This window comes from Buteo buteo, chromosome 23 (genome assembly GCF_964188355.1).
Source record: "Buteo buteo chromosome 23, bButBut1.hap1.1, whole genome shotgun sequence".
Lineage (NCBI taxonomy): Eukaryota > Metazoa > Chordata > Aves > Accipitriformes > Accipitridae > Buteo > Buteo buteo.
The window spans coordinates 18299967-18317499 of NC_134193.1; the positions used below are offsets into that span (position 1 = coordinate 18299967).

The 17533-nt window shown below is 42.5% G+C and overlaps 1 protein-coding gene across 6 annotated transcripts in view; it reads right to left on the reverse strand.

Moving 5' to 3' along the window:
- The window catches only part of RAPGEF1 (Rap guanine nucleotide exchange factor 1), an 88474-nt gene extending 71146 nt beyond the window's left edge, over positions 1 to 17328 (reverse strand). For 5 of the 6 annotated variants that reach the window (XM_075056022.1, XM_075056021.1, XM_075056020.1 and 2 more), the window contains exon 1: positions 17088 to 17328. In XM_075056022.1, the coding sequence (XP_074912123.1) occupies positions 17088 to 17112 (25 nt within the window). In that variant the 5' untranslated portion in view covers positions 17113 to 17328. Of the gene's footprint in view, positions 1 to 15230; positions 15471 to 17087 lie in introns of all 6 variants that reach the window. The other variant, XM_075056019.1, reaches the window with a different exon arrangement.
- Between the last annotated feature and the right edge of the window lie 205 nt (positions 17329 to 17533).

Sequence of the window (17533 nt, forward strand, 5' to 3'; positions counted from 1 at the left end):
GAGGTAGGACCACTAAGGACACTGCTCGGAGGAGGTCTCAACATAGCCATTCGCACAGCCACCTAAATTTTGCCAGCAAATCATGGCTACAGCCTTGCCAGCCTGCCCCGTTCCTCTAGGTGGCATGCTCTGTGCACACAATATTACCTGCATCTTCCCACAAATGGAGAGATGCCACCACTACACAGCACGTCTTCCACTCTCACTACCCAATGAGATCTCAAATGCCTTAAAAACATGAACTAACAACCCACTCAAGGGGTATACAGCTCCAGTGATAAACTGAAAAGCCCACAGAGGCTTACGGAGAAGTAGACATCATCTGACCAAAGTAACAAGTTAAATCATACCAGTAAATGAAACAAGGGCAGAAGTTGTGCTCACTATTCTCACCTCACTACAGACAGCACTTTCCATCACCACCCATCATGAAGTCAAAAGTACAGAATAAATGCTTGCACAATGCTCTAAAAATGTAAAGCTCTAGATAAACACTAAGCATTACACATTTTCCTTTTTGATTCATTAAATTATTGCATCAGGGGAAATTATTGCATCAAGCTCAAAATAAGCCAGAACACACCACATTTCCCATTGCTACCACCCTAATGAGCCATGGCCTGAGAACCACATTCAGCAGCAAGAGTAGCTCTACTGCTTGAGCAGGATGTCTATGCGTGTTCCTTTGCTGTGACATACGTACCCCTGTTTGCTGGCACATCCCACATCTCCAGGACAAGTCGGCTGAATCAAAACCTTGTGGCACAGGCTCTTAGACAGGATGCACTACAAGCAACATGAGTGTATGCATCAAAAAAATTGTAAACTAAGAGAAACAAAGGGCAGTAAGAGGTGACAAAGAAGAAATCATATCCTGGTACCAAAGACAACAAGGAACGATACAAAATAAAAAGCAATTCAACCACAGACCTCAAATGTCGAACGAAGGAAGTAGCTGAACTTGAGTTGGAAGTACCTCAGAAGCTGAGCTAGGAAACTATTACATCGGGTTCACTTGTATAATGTATCAGCTATAGGTGAAAGGGTTTTCCCCTTCAGCGGCTTATCTCTGCATACTCAGCTTCCAGACAGGTTCACATTTGGAGCACAGTACTTCTTGCTTACTCTCTTCTTCTGTGAGCCAAAGGTCAGCAGTTCTGCTACAGCCACCCCTACCCAGGAAGAGCCTACTGGAGCCCAGCACCTCCTCTGCTGTTCACAGCTGGCACTGATCAGGGGGGGTTGGACCAAAATAATAATTTAATTTTCCAGAAAATGTCAACTACCGAAATTCACTGAAATGTCCATTAATTCAAAACAAACTTCTTTTTGGTGGAAGGCTATCGAAATCTGTGTCTCACTCTTGACAAAAGTCAGCTCTGTGATTAAAAACAGAGACAGACTATAACAAAAAAGTCCCAACTTACTGATTAGGAAACTCAGGACAGGGAGATGACTGCATTTCAGGTGTGTGCCCTGTTTAATACAGGCCTTGGTAGAAACCCAGTCTAAGTAACACTTGTACTACAATGCTAGGAAATGCTAAAAGCTATGGAGCCAGCTGAGATACCTACTTACAGAGTCAGAAACTGCTACATTAACTCAACATGGGATAAATCAAATAAATTTGTAACCTGGAGCAAGATTCTGGGGAGTGTCCAGACAAGCCTTTACAAATATTAACAGCCTGAAGTTAAATACCTCTCTGTAAACTATCCTACAGACTCTGATACCATAAGAACCAGAAACTTCCTCCAACATAAAATTCTGAGCAAGTGAAAATATGAAAGCAGTTCTTGATACAGCATAACCATACTTCGGTGCTGATCATTTAAGCTCACATTGCTTCCTACTGATATTAAGGCTTTCACAAGATTTTTCATATGGCTTACTCATAACGAACAGCTGCTCTGGCAACTGCTGGAGTCAGCATGTACTTCCTGCCTTGAAAAAAAGTCATCAATATATCTCAGTACAGAAAATCATACTCTCTTTAAAACAATTCAAGATAGGGTTTAGATATCAACTGGCTACATGCCACCGACACTCCCTTAAACAATGGTTACACCCTCTATACAGCTAAAAATGAAATAGCTGAAAGGGAAGACATTTTATACAAGTTCCCAGGGTAAAACACATCTGAGAAGCACTGGTCTGGGACTGACATTGTTCTACTAAAAGAATAAAAAATCTGAGTCCAAATCATATTTCCTTCACCACCTTCCCAGACTCGCACAAGAAGAAAACGCATCTGAGCTTTCCTTTTACACTTCTGGTGCTCTCTAACAGAACAAAATCCCAGCATTTTATAAAACTGTTAAATAAATCAGAAGTGCTGCAGATTATGATTTACCCTTTTGTTAACATTGCTTCTAGCGCCAGTGAGACCATTTGCCAGCTAAGGAGAGGTCTGAAACTCTTTCAGTGTTGACTTTACATTGAATACAAATGTTGAGTGATCTGCCTGCACAGTGAGTCCTCAACCACAGAGATCTCGCATAGTAATGCTGCTTACAATACCGCCACAGTGAGACAGGGTGTCAAGACAAACATCATTGTATTAATTGCATCTGTTGATTAACCAGCCCAAGCACAGCCTTGTTTCAATCATAGGCTTTATAAGACAGTACTGAAATGTTACTGTAAGTGTTGAGATAGATGAGTCAACAGATAAAATACAAAAGCATTTGTAAGGAGACTCTTACTGGAGTAATTTGATAAGCTGCACAGCTACACAAAATGATGGTCTTTATTGACGTAGCTTGCTCATACAGTCTTTAACTTGGTTTTATGTTTCAGTCTTGCTTTTTGCAAGCTTTCCAGTCAAAGCTAGGCAAGCACACATGTACTGTTAACCTTTGCTAAGGTGAAAGATGGGTAAAGATGCATAACTAAACTGAAAATAGTTTAAAATGTTGTATTACTAATCCTTCTCACTCGGGGAGTTTACATGGCTCTCCTCCATATTTTGGAAGCTTTCCTTGACCTTGTGGAGTGAAAGACCTTTCAAACCACCAGGTAAATACAACACTGGGGGCTCGCGGGTCTGACCAACGCAGGAAGCACTGGCCGCACACCACCAGCAAGCCTCTCCTTCCCTTCTTACTTGGCTGAAATGATCTCTGCGATGCCACGTAAGGTCAGTAGATTCAGGTTACTGAAAGAATGACATGTTAAACCTGATATCTCTCTCATCTAAAACCATCTGCAATTCATCTTTTAAGGCTGAGATTATTCATTCTGGGGGAATTATCCACTAATCAGTTTTTATCTCCAAACTAGGTCTTCACGCTTGCAGCTAGTCAAGAGCTCAGTCTGGCAGAGGTTCTGGTTCCCTCCGCTCCCACCGGAGGCCATGGTAACACAGAATAGTCTCCCACAGGAGAGGCTTTAAAATACATTTGATGGCAACTCTATGACAAAAGGCAGGTCTGCGCTAAGGAAACTGGCACCAATTCACCAGCCAACACTTCATGTAACCAAGGTACAGAGGCACAAACCAAGGCTTCAAGTTACAAATTGCCTTTACTGGGCTGGGCCTTAGTTCTTGACATCTTCTTGCATGGGGAACTGCTGCGTGTGGTTTTGCCCCTCCATGATTTTTTGAAGTAGAATAAAAACTAAGCAAAACCAGAATGCAAAACAGGAAAAGGAGGTAAGGACTCCAGTATTTTCCCCAAAATACACATGCACAGAAAGAGGTCAGCACTGACTTTTGCCTCTTAAGCATGCTAGCCTAGCTGTTATGCTGTTCAGTATTTGTCACAGTCAAGTGTGAAACTCAAGAGAAGCATGTGGTCAAATGAGTCAGTACCCTGGGTTCTACAAGTCCTTCTCCCCTACTTATTATAGCTCATCCTTTTGCTACAGCCCTGCCCCATTCCAGCAAAGCATTTCGTATCGACTGCTCATTTGCTATGAAAACAGCTCGTTCCATTCATTCACCCATACTATGTACCAGCATGAAAATCATCTCCCAGAGCCAATATCCCTGTTCTGCAGGGGCTTCAAAATAAGATGTACCCTTCATTTGCAATTAGCCTGCAAAAAAAACCCCAAATCCAGGCAGATAAGTCACCTCCTGCATTTCACCCAGAAGCCAAGGCAATTACTGCAAAACCTGCAGTTTGCATCAGTATACACAGCAACATAATATTTTGGTTTATCTAATTTTCAATTTTGAGGACTATGTAAAAACAAAAACCAAACCAAACCAAACTCAGCTGCATTTCTCCTGACAAGCTAATTGTTGAACTGGCCAAATATCATGTTTTACCTACTGCAAAAGAGAAACTCTGGAGATTCTTCAGCTAGTATGATTCAGGATAAAGGGCATTTTACAGCTGTACAAGTGAGAATATTTTGGGAAAGAGAGATGTTTTTAATTCCCTCTAGTTCATTTAATAAAATCTAAACATCATAGTTTAAAATAATCCTGACAGACAAAGCAGGCCAGATCTTCTTATCCAATACAGTATAACCATGTAGTGCATCAAAACTATTCTCTACCCCCTCCTTGGGTAAAATAGCAGGGATGGAGAAAAAGAAACCATTTACACAGAAGAGCAGAAACCTCTCTACCCAGACCCATTTGTTTTATTCTGCAAGTATTGACAGATGAGTAATGAAAACTCTGCTGCAGACACAGGCTCTTCTTCAAAGCAGCATCAGTTAATAAACCACAACCACAGCTGCAAAAATATTAAGGAATTTAACTAAATGACTCCTTCAAGGGCACAGGATTGCAGGAGGAGCCAGTTTTTGTGCTTTGTTATCATCCCAAAGGTTAAGATCATAGTGTGTAGCATCAACACAAACCACTGTTACTTTTCTGGATATAAGAGCTCTGAATAACAATTTCATTAAGTGTATACTACCCAGTACTGATATCTCTAGCATGATCTTTTTCTCCATAATGATAATATTTGAAACTTAGTATACCATGTTGCCAAAGCTTTTAGATGGGAAGTACCTCATCTGAGAAGTATTAAATGATAAAAACAAATGAAAATAATAGCAATAATAAAACCCACAGCCTGTTAGCTCTCCCCACAGGACAAGCCACAGCACTGGTAACATTGCCGAGAATGGTGTTTTGCATGAGTTACCAACTTTGGATGCCAGACTCGGATCAGGACCTCCGATCAACAGCCATGTTAACAGCACATGCACGCTGGGAATGATTTCAGAATCAGATGTGCTTTTACTTGATGGAAGAATTTTTTCTGGATCTTGCCAGTGGAGCTCCAACAGACTGGATGGCCAATGGCTGTCACCTTTGATGCTATCCCTTATATGAGCCCTAAGTACTTACAGACCTTGAGAAGTATCAAAACAATGACATAAGCGATCAACAACCTTCCAACATCGTTTTTGTTGTTACTAGCCCTCTTATACACCTTGTTGCCAGAGTCTCTCAGGATTTACAGATAAACTCATCTGCCCAGCTGCCAGAAATAATCCCTCAGTCTCCTTGGTTTTCCCTTCTCTATGATGTTAACTTCAGCCAGAACAAAAAGTATAAAATACTCATTCAGGTGGTAACCCTGAACACAGATAATTGTGGTCAACTGCCAGGTAAGCATTTTTTTCTTACGCACATAGTAGAAAGCCACAACAATCCCAACAACCCCAGGCAGCGATGCAGGTTACACCGAAGTCTGGTCCAAATGATGGTTTTGATCCCTTGGACCTTGGCGCTCTGCAGGCTGCCAGCCAAATGGAAGCTCAGAGAGTTCTCCTGTGTATCACTTGTGGTATATCTGATGTCTCCAGGGAGCCCTAGAAGTATTACAGTGAAATGTACACCTCAGATTTGAGGTCTAATGAACAAGGCTATAATTCAGGATAAAACCTAAGAGTAAGAGCTGCCAATGCATATTTAAAGAATTTATACAAGTGCTTTCACCCGAGACAGACAGGAGCAAAACCATCATTGTTTAAAGACTACCTGGAAATATACACAGACAGTAATGAGAACCAAATTCTCTCTTTGCATGGTTTTTAAGGGTTCATTTGTCCTGCCATTTTTACCAGGATATTTCGGCTTCTAAGAGCAGCCTACCCTTCACTGTCCTCAGTTGGCTCCTCTGAGCTGTCCCCAGAAGACACACATATTTGCTTTTTTCCAAAGGATTTTGCTCTTCCTTGGCATTCCCTGTTCCAGACCAACCAGTTCACAATTCAAGCAGTCTTTGTTCTAGCAGCAAAGGAAAACATTTTTTTTTTAATCAGTGTTTTTACCTTTCAGCCTGATGCTAAATCATCGGCTGATGGAATGCAATACCTTACATCTCTCTGGGCTGAGCAGCACAAGGGAAAGCAAAGAAATTCAACTTTAAAAGGTCTAGTGTCTGCTTCATCTTTGGGAACTAACGGCAAATTAGATAAAAATGTTGCCAGCTCACAGACCTGCCACCAGCAGCGGGGTTAATATTAAGCGAGCTATTGCAGGCATCCCCTTTGTGGTACGTAAGGTTCTTTCGTTAGTTCTCTCAGCAGTGACTTGAGTGTGAGATGGGATTTTTTTGGAGGCAAGGGGTCGGTCGTCTTCTAACCCTTGTTTCCTCTGCAGAGAGTCATGCAGTCTGAGGGGTGAACACCGCGGCCACACAGCACGTTTGCTTTAGCGCTGCGAGAAACAGGCGATCCAAAGCGAGGGTGGCAGTGAAGAAATGCCTTCTGCAGCACTGCCTCAACCAAAGACATAGCCAGCCATTTGCTAAATCAATGCATTCAGCTTCACGTAACTATAGCATCAAGCAACATCTAAAATCTCTTTGAACAGCTTCCCAACAGGACAGAAACCTGCCCAAGGCTGGGATTCATCTCCCCCAAACTTAGCTGAGTAAATGCTAGGCATTAAGGTCTATGCCAGCCACGGTCACCACAGGCTTTTCCTATAGTCTCTGGTGAAAGATGGGCATTTCCAAACCAATATAACCAGTAGTAAATCCTTCTGACAACTGCTGGAATCCATGAGGGACTAGAAATTATTAGAACAAACATTATACAGAAATAAAAAATATTTTAGACTTTGTATACACAAAATTCTATCTATTTCAGTATAGGTGCAATTTTGAGCCAGCTTCACAGAACTGACTAATTTTGAGGAAGGATATTCTTAAACCACCATAAATCTCTCTTTTATGAATTTATCTTGCCTTCATAAATTTAAGAGGCAAAAGCTTAAATGACACAATCATTTTTTAACTCATACAAGTGTGGTGGTACAAGTTTAGTGGAGAAATGAAGAGAAGTTTCTAGGCCATAAAGAATTTATATCTATTCATTCTTAGACCTTGCCTATACATGAAGGTTGCATCAATTAATCCAGCTGAGGTTAAACTACAGTAGCTCACTGCACAATTTTCTTGTATTTTTTTCAAAATACAGTCAGATTTATTGCATGCCTGTGAATTTTACAGTGCAAGATAAACTAAAATGAGACAAGTTTAGACCGACAAAATGCCTATGCAACTGAATGAGCATAAGATCATAACCTTAGTTAAAACATCAAACAGCAAACTACATCATCCAGGTATTATTTTAAAAAAGTATTTTTAAAAAAGTATTTTTCTATGAGCAGCAAAACTAGTGAAACGCTATCTGTTCTTCCAATACAAGAAATCTAGCCTCCTTGCATCTCCCTTGGCACCTCTCTGAACAAGAAGGACCATGTGTGTTAGTGATTCTGAAATGATGTGTGTACCAGTTGACACTGGATAGCCAAACAGAGTATGGGACAGCTACATTTTCCCTTTTGCCATAATGAAGGTACTATCTGTGGTCTCTTTGTTCTACTCGGTCTTCTATAGAAGATGTGCAGAAGTTTAAACAAATTTCTAATATCAATTCCTCTGCAAAATTTGCCTGAAATTGGCCAATAGGTCCAAGAGTTCTAACATAAGATGGATGAGTTATCACTATTTCCTTATGAAAAGATGCTACAGATTAAGTAAGAGAGGTACAGACGTAAGAAGCAAGCTTACCTCTGAGCAGACATGCCAAGTTATGCATCAAAACTCAGTGGTTCTTCTTTAAAGAGATACGGTACACCTGAATATCACAAAATTGGCCATATTTGAGAGGGCCAGCTCACTGTAAACAGCGTACTTTAAATACCATTCCTTATATTCATTAGAGCGTTTTAACAGGGTGGTTCTACAACTTTCTGAAGTGTCTCTCCTGTAAACTACAACAGACCAGACTAACAGAGCAGGAGACAGAAGTGCCACCATTTCCACTGACAAAGAGTAAACAGCTATTCACAGAGCAAACAGAAAACTAAGCTGAAAACAGAAACTCCCCACCTCAGTTTGTCAGTTATATTCTCCTAGGTATTGCTCATAAAGAGAAAAGATTAAAAAAAAACCAAACCAAACCAAACCAAACCAAACCAAAACAAAACAAAAACAACCCACCTCACGTGACTTTCAGATGCATAATGGTTTTGGGTACTGCAAATTTCTCCCATATAGTAGCCCTGGAGAAGCAATTCCATGCAGTAAAAGAGTAAACTCAACCCCTGCACCACTCTTACCATGCTCCATCAAAAATATGGCATCAGACTTAACATATGATTTCACATGACCTTTGCAAGTATATTCATACAGACAAAACACCTCCTGCACAAACCAGTGCTCTACATTTCATGTAAGTCCCTGTAAATTCATAGATGAGCTCTAACTAAACCTGTTGGTAGATCTCCCTAGTTCCTCAAACTTACTATTCTTGTTTAAAGCTTCCTCTGATTAGAAAAGCAGAAAACATAGACTTAAAAAAATTAAGATGGAAAAAATATATCCAAACAGGGATATTTAATTTCTTCATATATGAAAGTTGCAGCACACATCGCTCACAACAATGAAATGCAAGGTTGCATTGTTAAGCAAAAAGTGGATGGGAACCATCCGCAGTTTATCTCCCCATATTCAAATTGACAAACTTACTATAGTTAGAGCACAAAATGAAAGGATAATATATCACCCAGGGAAAACTGTGTTTCAAACAGTATTGTCCTGCTAACTGAAGCCCACCATTGGATGGATTCACTGAGCACTGCTGTCTGGAATTGGTTTGAATGTACTATACAACCAGAACTAAAATATTGATTTCCCTGGGTGCCCTTTATTACATGCTGTTTGGTTTGTAAAGGAAACTTTCTAAATATGGAATTAATTCCTGAGGCTATTTTACCACCTCTTGGGCAGTATGGACAGGACAGATTGGTAGACTGAGAAGCACAATAAAAACATCAAAAGGTAGGGGATAGAACAATGCATGCTGTACGTTGTGAACACACTCCTTTTGCTCCCATTTTAATTATTAAACACTACCTGCAAACTACTGTTTAACAGATATAGAACTACATATTCAGTCTCTTGGTAAAATTCTATCAAGGTTTAATCAACCAAGCTGCAGCATCTGCTTACTCCCAACTTTAGCAGCCATGGGTAACTATTCTTTGATTTTAACCTCTACTGATTTTTTCCTTTCTTTCCAGAAGCCCCAAAAGAAAATTATCATCTATTTTCTTTCAAAACCCAAGATTTTTGTACATGTGAGGGCTGAAATTAAAGATCTTGTTTAGAATATAAATGGGACTGGTTCAGTGAATATGTTAAGTATGCAACAAAGGGCATCCCCACATGAAGCCTTCAGAGAGAAAGAATGAGAGCATCAGGGTGCAAGCAAGCTTTAACCTTTCTCCCTCAGCAGAATAATGAATTAGTATTTCCTTAAGAGGCACTGATGGCCACACCAAGATGCTAACTTGAATCACAAAATGCACAGCATTTTCATGACACCAGAAGGAAGAGCTCTACACGAAGCAGCAGAGACTGTCACCCAGGTAAAGTAAGATAATGCAAAACATGCATTTGCTTAATTCAAAGAGCCTCAGCCCCATAATTCAGAATTTTCTTCTTTGGGTGCCACCCATGCTCACTTGACCCTCTCAGTGGTATAAAAGGGGAACCAAAAAAATGAAAGAAACCTGAAACCAAAATGCTAGCCAAGGCTTAGAATCTCCATACAGCTCTTGTCCATTCTCAAATCTTTTATTTTCCTAAATACGATGAAATAGAAAGCAAGTATAAGAGAACCAATTCTCCCAAATACTGCTGATATTGTATCTCCCACAGCACTAAGTAAGTGAACACTCTGATATAGACCATCTTTTTATTATACTTGTTTCTCTTCACTTCTTTCTTGCTCTCAACATGAAAAAATTATCTTACAAACTCCAGAGAAGGTGAGCTACGGTAGCATCTAAAACAGCAAACAGATTTAACATCAAGAGACTGTTTCAAAGTTGAAGAGCTTTAACTGAAATACGCAATGCAAATAAAAGTACACCAATAATCTGATCCATCAACTTTCTTGGGTTGCTTCACAGAATATGTGGGGACATCACTTCTCTCTCACACAGATGAAATTGTTTGCTCTAGCAGTATCAATGTCATGCACCATAAGAAAAGATCGGAAATGTATTTTTAACAGTGGATGCAATGGGTCAGGTAATATAGCTGTAAATTTGTCAGGCTGCAGTAACGTGAATAGCAGAACTGCAGAGCATTCCTTTGGCAGCACGTCCCAACCTGCAGGATTCCTGCAGCTTTTCCGGATTGCTGAAATTCATCTTCTGTCTCTTTGCCTTGGATCAGACTCCCATGAAAGCCGCTGGGAGCCTCCTCCTTGCCCGCTTTCCCTTTTTGTCATCTGTCTTTTCCTATCTGCTCTACTTGCATGCAACTTAGCCCGCCATTCCCTCCTCTTCTAACATCCCTGGGCTGGGCATCCTCTCACTTCTTTTCTGGTCTTTTCAATCATTCCATCAACATCTCCACTTGTGATGTCCCTTTTTCCTTCTCTGGCCACGTTTTTATACACCTTGGAGTTCTGGGGCTGCAAATTCAAACTTGCAAAGGTGAATAAATTGAGTCTTCCTCCAACAGGCTCTCCCTTTTCCTCTAATCTCTACTAAAGCACTGAGAACAACACACTGCTCTCCGTAACCATCCCCTCACCCCGTTATGTTCTACAATATCTCTCAACTGTACACCATGAAAGCCAAGCTTTGGTTATTTAGACAAAACTGACAAATAACAAAGCTAATATTCTTGCAATAGGTGATTTTAATACTCCTTCCATACTGCTTCCATGACAATGGCTGAATCCTATAGTTTGCTAACCTTAATAAAGAAGAAAAGACAGATGTAACACCAAAGCAGAACTTCCCAAATATTCAGGCACTTACAACACAATAAATTTTCAACTGTTTTCAGAGAGAAAAGCCTATTTTGTCACAAATTTGAAAAGCTGAAGGATCCCTCTCCATGCACCAGCTTTTCTCCAGATAATGTAAAGTCTCCACAGGCAAAATACAAACTGGAAGGATTCATTTCATTGCTAAGCAACAGTACACAGAGGTCAATAGCTCTGCGAACTGGCAAAAGACTGCAAAACTCCAGATCTCTAGTTTCAGCAGAAAAATGTTGGGATGATTTGCCTTGGAAAATGGAACAAGTTACATCCTCTACACGTACCCAAACTGTGCAAAGTGATGGGTGTGGTGAGGAGCAGGAGAGAGAAAGAAGGCTATTAAATCACCTTACCTGTAGCTCTGACATGTAATTTGTTGTTTTTAATATACTACATAGTTTCTGGAGTTTTATCTGGCACAAAGACAGGAGATGCTCTCTCTCATCTTACCTTTGCTGGGGTACAAGGATCTTCCAAATCTGATGTTATGGTAACAAACAATTCCAGTTATCACCTCTCAGTAGCCCAACTGAGAACTACCTAGACATCTCCTGTAATACACATAATAATTGAGTGCTTGAATTAAATCTGATTAGCCATCAAACGTCTCTGCCAAGGAAAGGTATAACACCTCTCTAGCTTCTTTAAAATAAAGTCTAGAAAGTTAACACTTCATGTTCCTCCACTTGCAGTTAAGATGCTGTAAGCTTCTGAATTAAATGCTCTACTTTCAAAGGATTTGTAAGTCAACAGCAAAGCTCATCAACAGCAAAGCTCATTCTGCCAATTCTACCCACAGGCTTTCAACTTTGTAATAAATAAGGTGTTAATGTATATATATATTTATTTTTTTTTAAAAGATCCACACCTTTCCATCAGAGTCTATCTGCACTTACAGATAAGAGTTACTAGAATATCAGCTGAGGTATCAACTGCAATTCAAAACTTCCAGAAATATGAACAAAACCCCCAGAAAACCTGAAAAAGCAGTTCCAGATTGACTCCCTTCCCTAGAAACAAATATCCAGGTTTCTTCCACTCATGCAGTACATTGCAACAAGTAAAGCCATGCTGACAGCCTACAGGTCCCTTACAAATAGAAAACTTTCTCTACAAGTGAAGAAACAGACCTAGATGAGGGACATTTGTGTTATTATCTTGACTGACAGTGAACTTCCACTCATCTCTCTGCTTGCCAGGTTAGCAAGAGTCAGTAAGAGTTACCACCACATAAAAGTCACACCAATAGATATATTTAGTCATTGTGGTTCAAGGAAAACGATTGCTTGCACTGAAAATAAATTTAGCAATTGTTTCCAGTTTCTGCTTTTTCACTGACTAAGGCACAAGCCAGCTGCTTCACATTCCAGTAGACTTCAGCTGTCTTTTTTCTCCACTCCTTGTCCACTTCCTTCTTACAACTGCTATGACCTTCTCAATCTTGCAGCAGTTATCCCGCAGGCTACATTTCTGAACGCTCCAGTCTTGAAGCTATGCAACAGAACACCTGTCAAGCCTACCACGACTTACAAAAAATGCAAAATTCCGCTCTTTGTGCCTTTTTGTAGGAAACACTAAATAGTGATCATCCTGGACCTGTATTTTGCCTCTACACAAGACTAGACTGAATTGTTGATGCTTTTTAAACAAGTTACGATAAAACACACATGCAATGTCACTATCTTAGCAGCATATAGTAGGAAATGCACTAAGTGCTAAAAGCCCAAATAAGGAAGAATTGGAACTGAATTGCCTTTAGGGTTGTGAAGTGAGTCTTTAGAAGGGTTTAATTTTCAGATTCCAGAACAAGACATTTTACAGAGAATTTTTACTTTGTTTGAAAACGACCAGCAGAGCAGCACTTCCACTGGACAACTGCAAAACTTCTCACTCGAAAGCCCTCACTTATCCTGAAGAACACAGTACAGTGGGGAATGCACAACTGAACTGAGAAAGAGTTCTGCCTAGTAACTCACCTAAACATAACTGAGACAAACTACAGAAAACTGTACAGGTGTAGAAAATATGCAGGATAATTTCCATAGAATGATCCAAGAGATGATAACAGTTCAAAATATATCCTCCCCAAAAATAAGAGCCCCAGGAAACTTCACATTAATACAAAAGCATTCACAGATGCACAACTCAGAATCATGTTAATTGGCGTGGAGGACTGTGGCCAAACATTAAGTTCCTATAAAGATGGGAATAATCTGGCCTCTTGAATTGTTTCTTCTATTTTGCTGTTTTCCTTAAGAATAGAGTTCTCCTAGGATAACCCCTAGATGTTTATACCACCAATACTCAAGGATGAGACCTCAGAGGTGAATTTTCTTATGAGGCCAATGCTTATGAGTAAAAGGCGAAGACAACAGCATTTTCAATCTGCTGGGAATAAATACATCCAGTTGAGTCCTGAGCAGAATAGAGATAACTCGCTGCACTCCAGGTAGCTAACACTTGAAACAGTTATCTCAAACAACCTTCAGCAGACAGCTATTGAAAAAGCAAGCTTACAAGGGATATGAAAACCTTGCAAAAAATTACAAGATTAAGATTGAAAACATCAAGTAGAATAAACCTTCGAAGTATGGCACCCATATGTTCTTTGGTTTCAATAAAGGGCATTCTTGAATGGACCTGCTTCAAGGAAGAGCTTTTGGTTTAGACCTGATGGTGTCTAACTGCTCCCTTATTCTCCCTGAATGACGCAGAATAGTTCAATTCCCTGGAGCACATAATCCATCAGGTAAATAAATACAGGAATTCATGTATTGCCATGGTAACAGGAAACCCAAGCAGAATCTGTGACCTTCTCCACTCTTTCTTGGCATCCCTATTTTGGATTTTAGATCAGAACTGTAAGACTAACGAGGGTGGGAGCAAGTATTTTCTGAAAGTGAAGACAAAAAGTCACAGTTCTAGAGTAAAGAAAAATCAATGTTGGATGCCATTCCTTCTTTTCAAGTCAATAAGGATTCTGCTTTGAAAAAGTATTTGGAAGTCTCCTGGCTGGAGCCTAATAAAACAGGGGGTCTAATACTAGTGAAAACAAAATATACCATCTTATTCTACATTACCAGATGGCTCCCCTTCACTCCAAAGCAGTGCTCTGAATAGCTCTACAGTGACCCTTCTGTTGATTAAACGGCAGTACTGAGAGGCTCCAGAGGGAGCCTTGTTCGCTCTTGCTTGGTGGACAGGATGGTAGCTGTTATCTCTAATCATTTATTATTGTTTTTTATTAAGTGCCAACAAGGTGTTTCATTTAAGGACCAAGGGAGCAGATGTATGTAACATCTCTAGGGATCTAACCCTATAAGGTAACACTTTTCTTCCCAGCAGCCTGACTAGATGGACATGAGGGTCAAACCAAAGCCCAAGCCCATTCCAAAGCTTGTCAACATGGCTTGTTATCACGCAACAGCCTATTTTATTTACAACATAATGGGTTTTGCATGTATTTCCGTTCCCATAAGAAAAAAACAAAGTCAAATGTACACAAATATGCAGACCTTAGACCTCATGGCATTTGTTTCGTGACTCTGTATCCTTTGTTCTGCTACTGTATACATTTTAACAAATATTATCCCAGAATTACTGTGGTATTACAGACAGTGTTTATTTGGTGACGCTATTAACCGAACTGTTTGTGTCAATCAGAAGCTCAAACACTCAGAAACAGTGATCAAGACTGCACTGCACTGAAACAGCTGGCTTCCAGCCCTCCTTCCCTCCCCTTCCCCACCTCTTCCCCTCCAGTTTATATTTGGACTGGATTTATTTTTTTTTTTAAATACCCTTCTTAAATGAAAATACAAGCAGTTGAAAGAGGACAATTTCCCAGATTTACAGTTTCTCTTGTTCAGCAAATCATCACTACGACACACACCCACTAGAAAGGATGCCTCCGCATCAAGGCTTCACCCATTGCATCTTCAAAACTGTACATTTACAGCACTGACCTGGGGATGGATCCTGCATGATGTCTTGAGTTCTTCAATGGGAGTTCAGTGTGTTGCAAAGTCGGGTCTCTAGGTTGCGCAGCGTATGATTTTTGTATGGTATTTTTGGCCTTTCTGTTCTATTGTTTATGGAACCGCACTGCGTTTGTGTGTGTCTACAGAGTCATCTTCCCGCGTTTGAACTCTTCACGCTGCTTCGCTGGTGTGGAGTTATATTTACTATTCTCACAGGGTTATTTACTGCACGCGAATAAACAAAACGTGATCACTTATTTATACATCTGTAATTACTGTCTATAGTGCTATCAGCATTTACTAAAATCCCAAGCCAAATTCACCTCTAGCATAAAAAAGTGGCAATTATTTCAGAGCTGGCCCCAGGTCTATATATGCTGCTAACACCTTCCTTACTCAGTTACCCGCTTCCCGGACAAACAGTTGCAGTGATATACCAGTAAGCATTGAAAAGACATAGCCAGAATCCCAAAGCAAAGCGTTATGTTGCGATACTATGTAAGGGATCGTGCATCAGATTAACCTATGATATTTCTGGAATAACATTTGTCCCATGATGTGATGCACACTTGTTAGACAGTAACTTAGCGCTAAGAGCTGGAAACATGCCTACGTACTGCACTTAAAAGCCGGCTGCCAGGCAGCCAGACTGCTTATCCCTGGAGGCCGCTCCAGAACTCATATCGCAGGAGAACATATTCGTATAAAGTGCAGCGCAGAAGCCAGAACAAACCAGGATCGAATGATCGAAACCAGAAAGCACTGCTACCAACTTTACTCCTTTGAAACAGGAATCTTTCCTAAATCGGTGGCTGCTGTTCTGGAAAGCCTGAAGGCTGTACTTCGCACATCCCAACTCAGGCTGCTACCCTACATTCCCCAGTAGGAAACTGCCTAGCTATTCCTTACAATAAAAAATACAAAACAGCATTGATTTTTCTCTGCTAATTAAATGCAACATAATTAAACTAAATAACTTCACTGCTTGATTTGCAAAACACTAATTGAATCTTTAAACGTACTACTCCCGCTACACAGAAAAACAGGGGCATTCAACCATCTAAAGTGACAACTGAGAACCAGACACGACTCCAGAAGCACAGAGAGACAATATGATCCGTGCTTGAGCGTTTCCTTGTGAGAGCAGAAGAGATCTCAGCAGCCTCCCCTGGCTCTGGCTCTAGGCGAGCACCCCGGGCAGAGGGGAGAGCTTTGCAAGAGAGAGGAAAAAATGAGCAAGTTCCCTCTGACATTTGCCCACGGACTCATCTTTTCTGATCTTGCACAAACACCAGAAGAGGAAAAAGTTGGAGAAGTTGCAATTAATCATTGCGTGTAGGCCCCAAAGCGTTGCAGTGCCCCGGCTTTGCTGATGCTTTGCTACACGGAAAGGACGGCAGGGGTGCGAGAAAATAAAATTTAAAAAAAAAAAGGGGGGCGGGGGGGAGGAAAAAAAAAGGAAAAAGCGGAGGAGAAGAGACAAAGCCTGACCCAACAGGCGCCCGGGCAGCCCAGGACCAGCCACTGGCAGCGCGGCGGGGGCACCGAGCAGAGCATCCCCCCCCCCGCCGCCGCTCCGGGCCCCAACCCCGGCCCCGGGCCCCGCGCCGCCTTGACAGGAGCCTTCCACCAGCCCGGGGCACCGAAACCCGCCGGGCGTGGGGGGCCCTGCCCGCCTCCCCCAGCCCCGCCGCGCCGCGCCAGGAAAGGCCCGCGGCCGAGCAGCTCCGGTAGCTCCGGCGGGCCGCGGCGGCGGGGCGGCGCTGAGGGAAGGGCGGGCGAGCTCGGCCACCCCGGCGGGCTCCCCCTTCTCGGGCCTCCCGCGGCGCCCGGCCCGCTCACCTGCTTTCTCGATCTTGCCGGACATGTCGGAACCGGGCTCAGGCGCTCAGGCCCGGCCGAGCAGGTAGCCGGCTCGAGCGGCCGCGGCGCGGGAGCTGCCAGCCGCCGCCGCCTCCCGCCTGCTGCCGGCCGGCCGGCCGCGATCCGGGAAGGGCGCTGCGGCGGCGGCCTGTGGAGGCTCAGCGGCGGCGGCGGCGGCGGCGGCGCAGGCAGCGCCCGCCCCCCAGCCCCGCTCCGCCGGGCCGCGAGGGGAAGAGGCGGCCCGGGGGCTCCCGCCGTACGCGCTACACGCACCGCCCCGGGCCGCAGCGCCGCCTGCCGACCGCGCCGGGGAACCGCCGCCACGGCCCGCCGGGCGGGGTTGGCGGCGGGCAGGGCCGCGGGCGGCGGGCAGGGCCCCGGCCAGCTCCGGGCCTGAGGAGAGGGGGAGACCTCGGGCGAGCGGC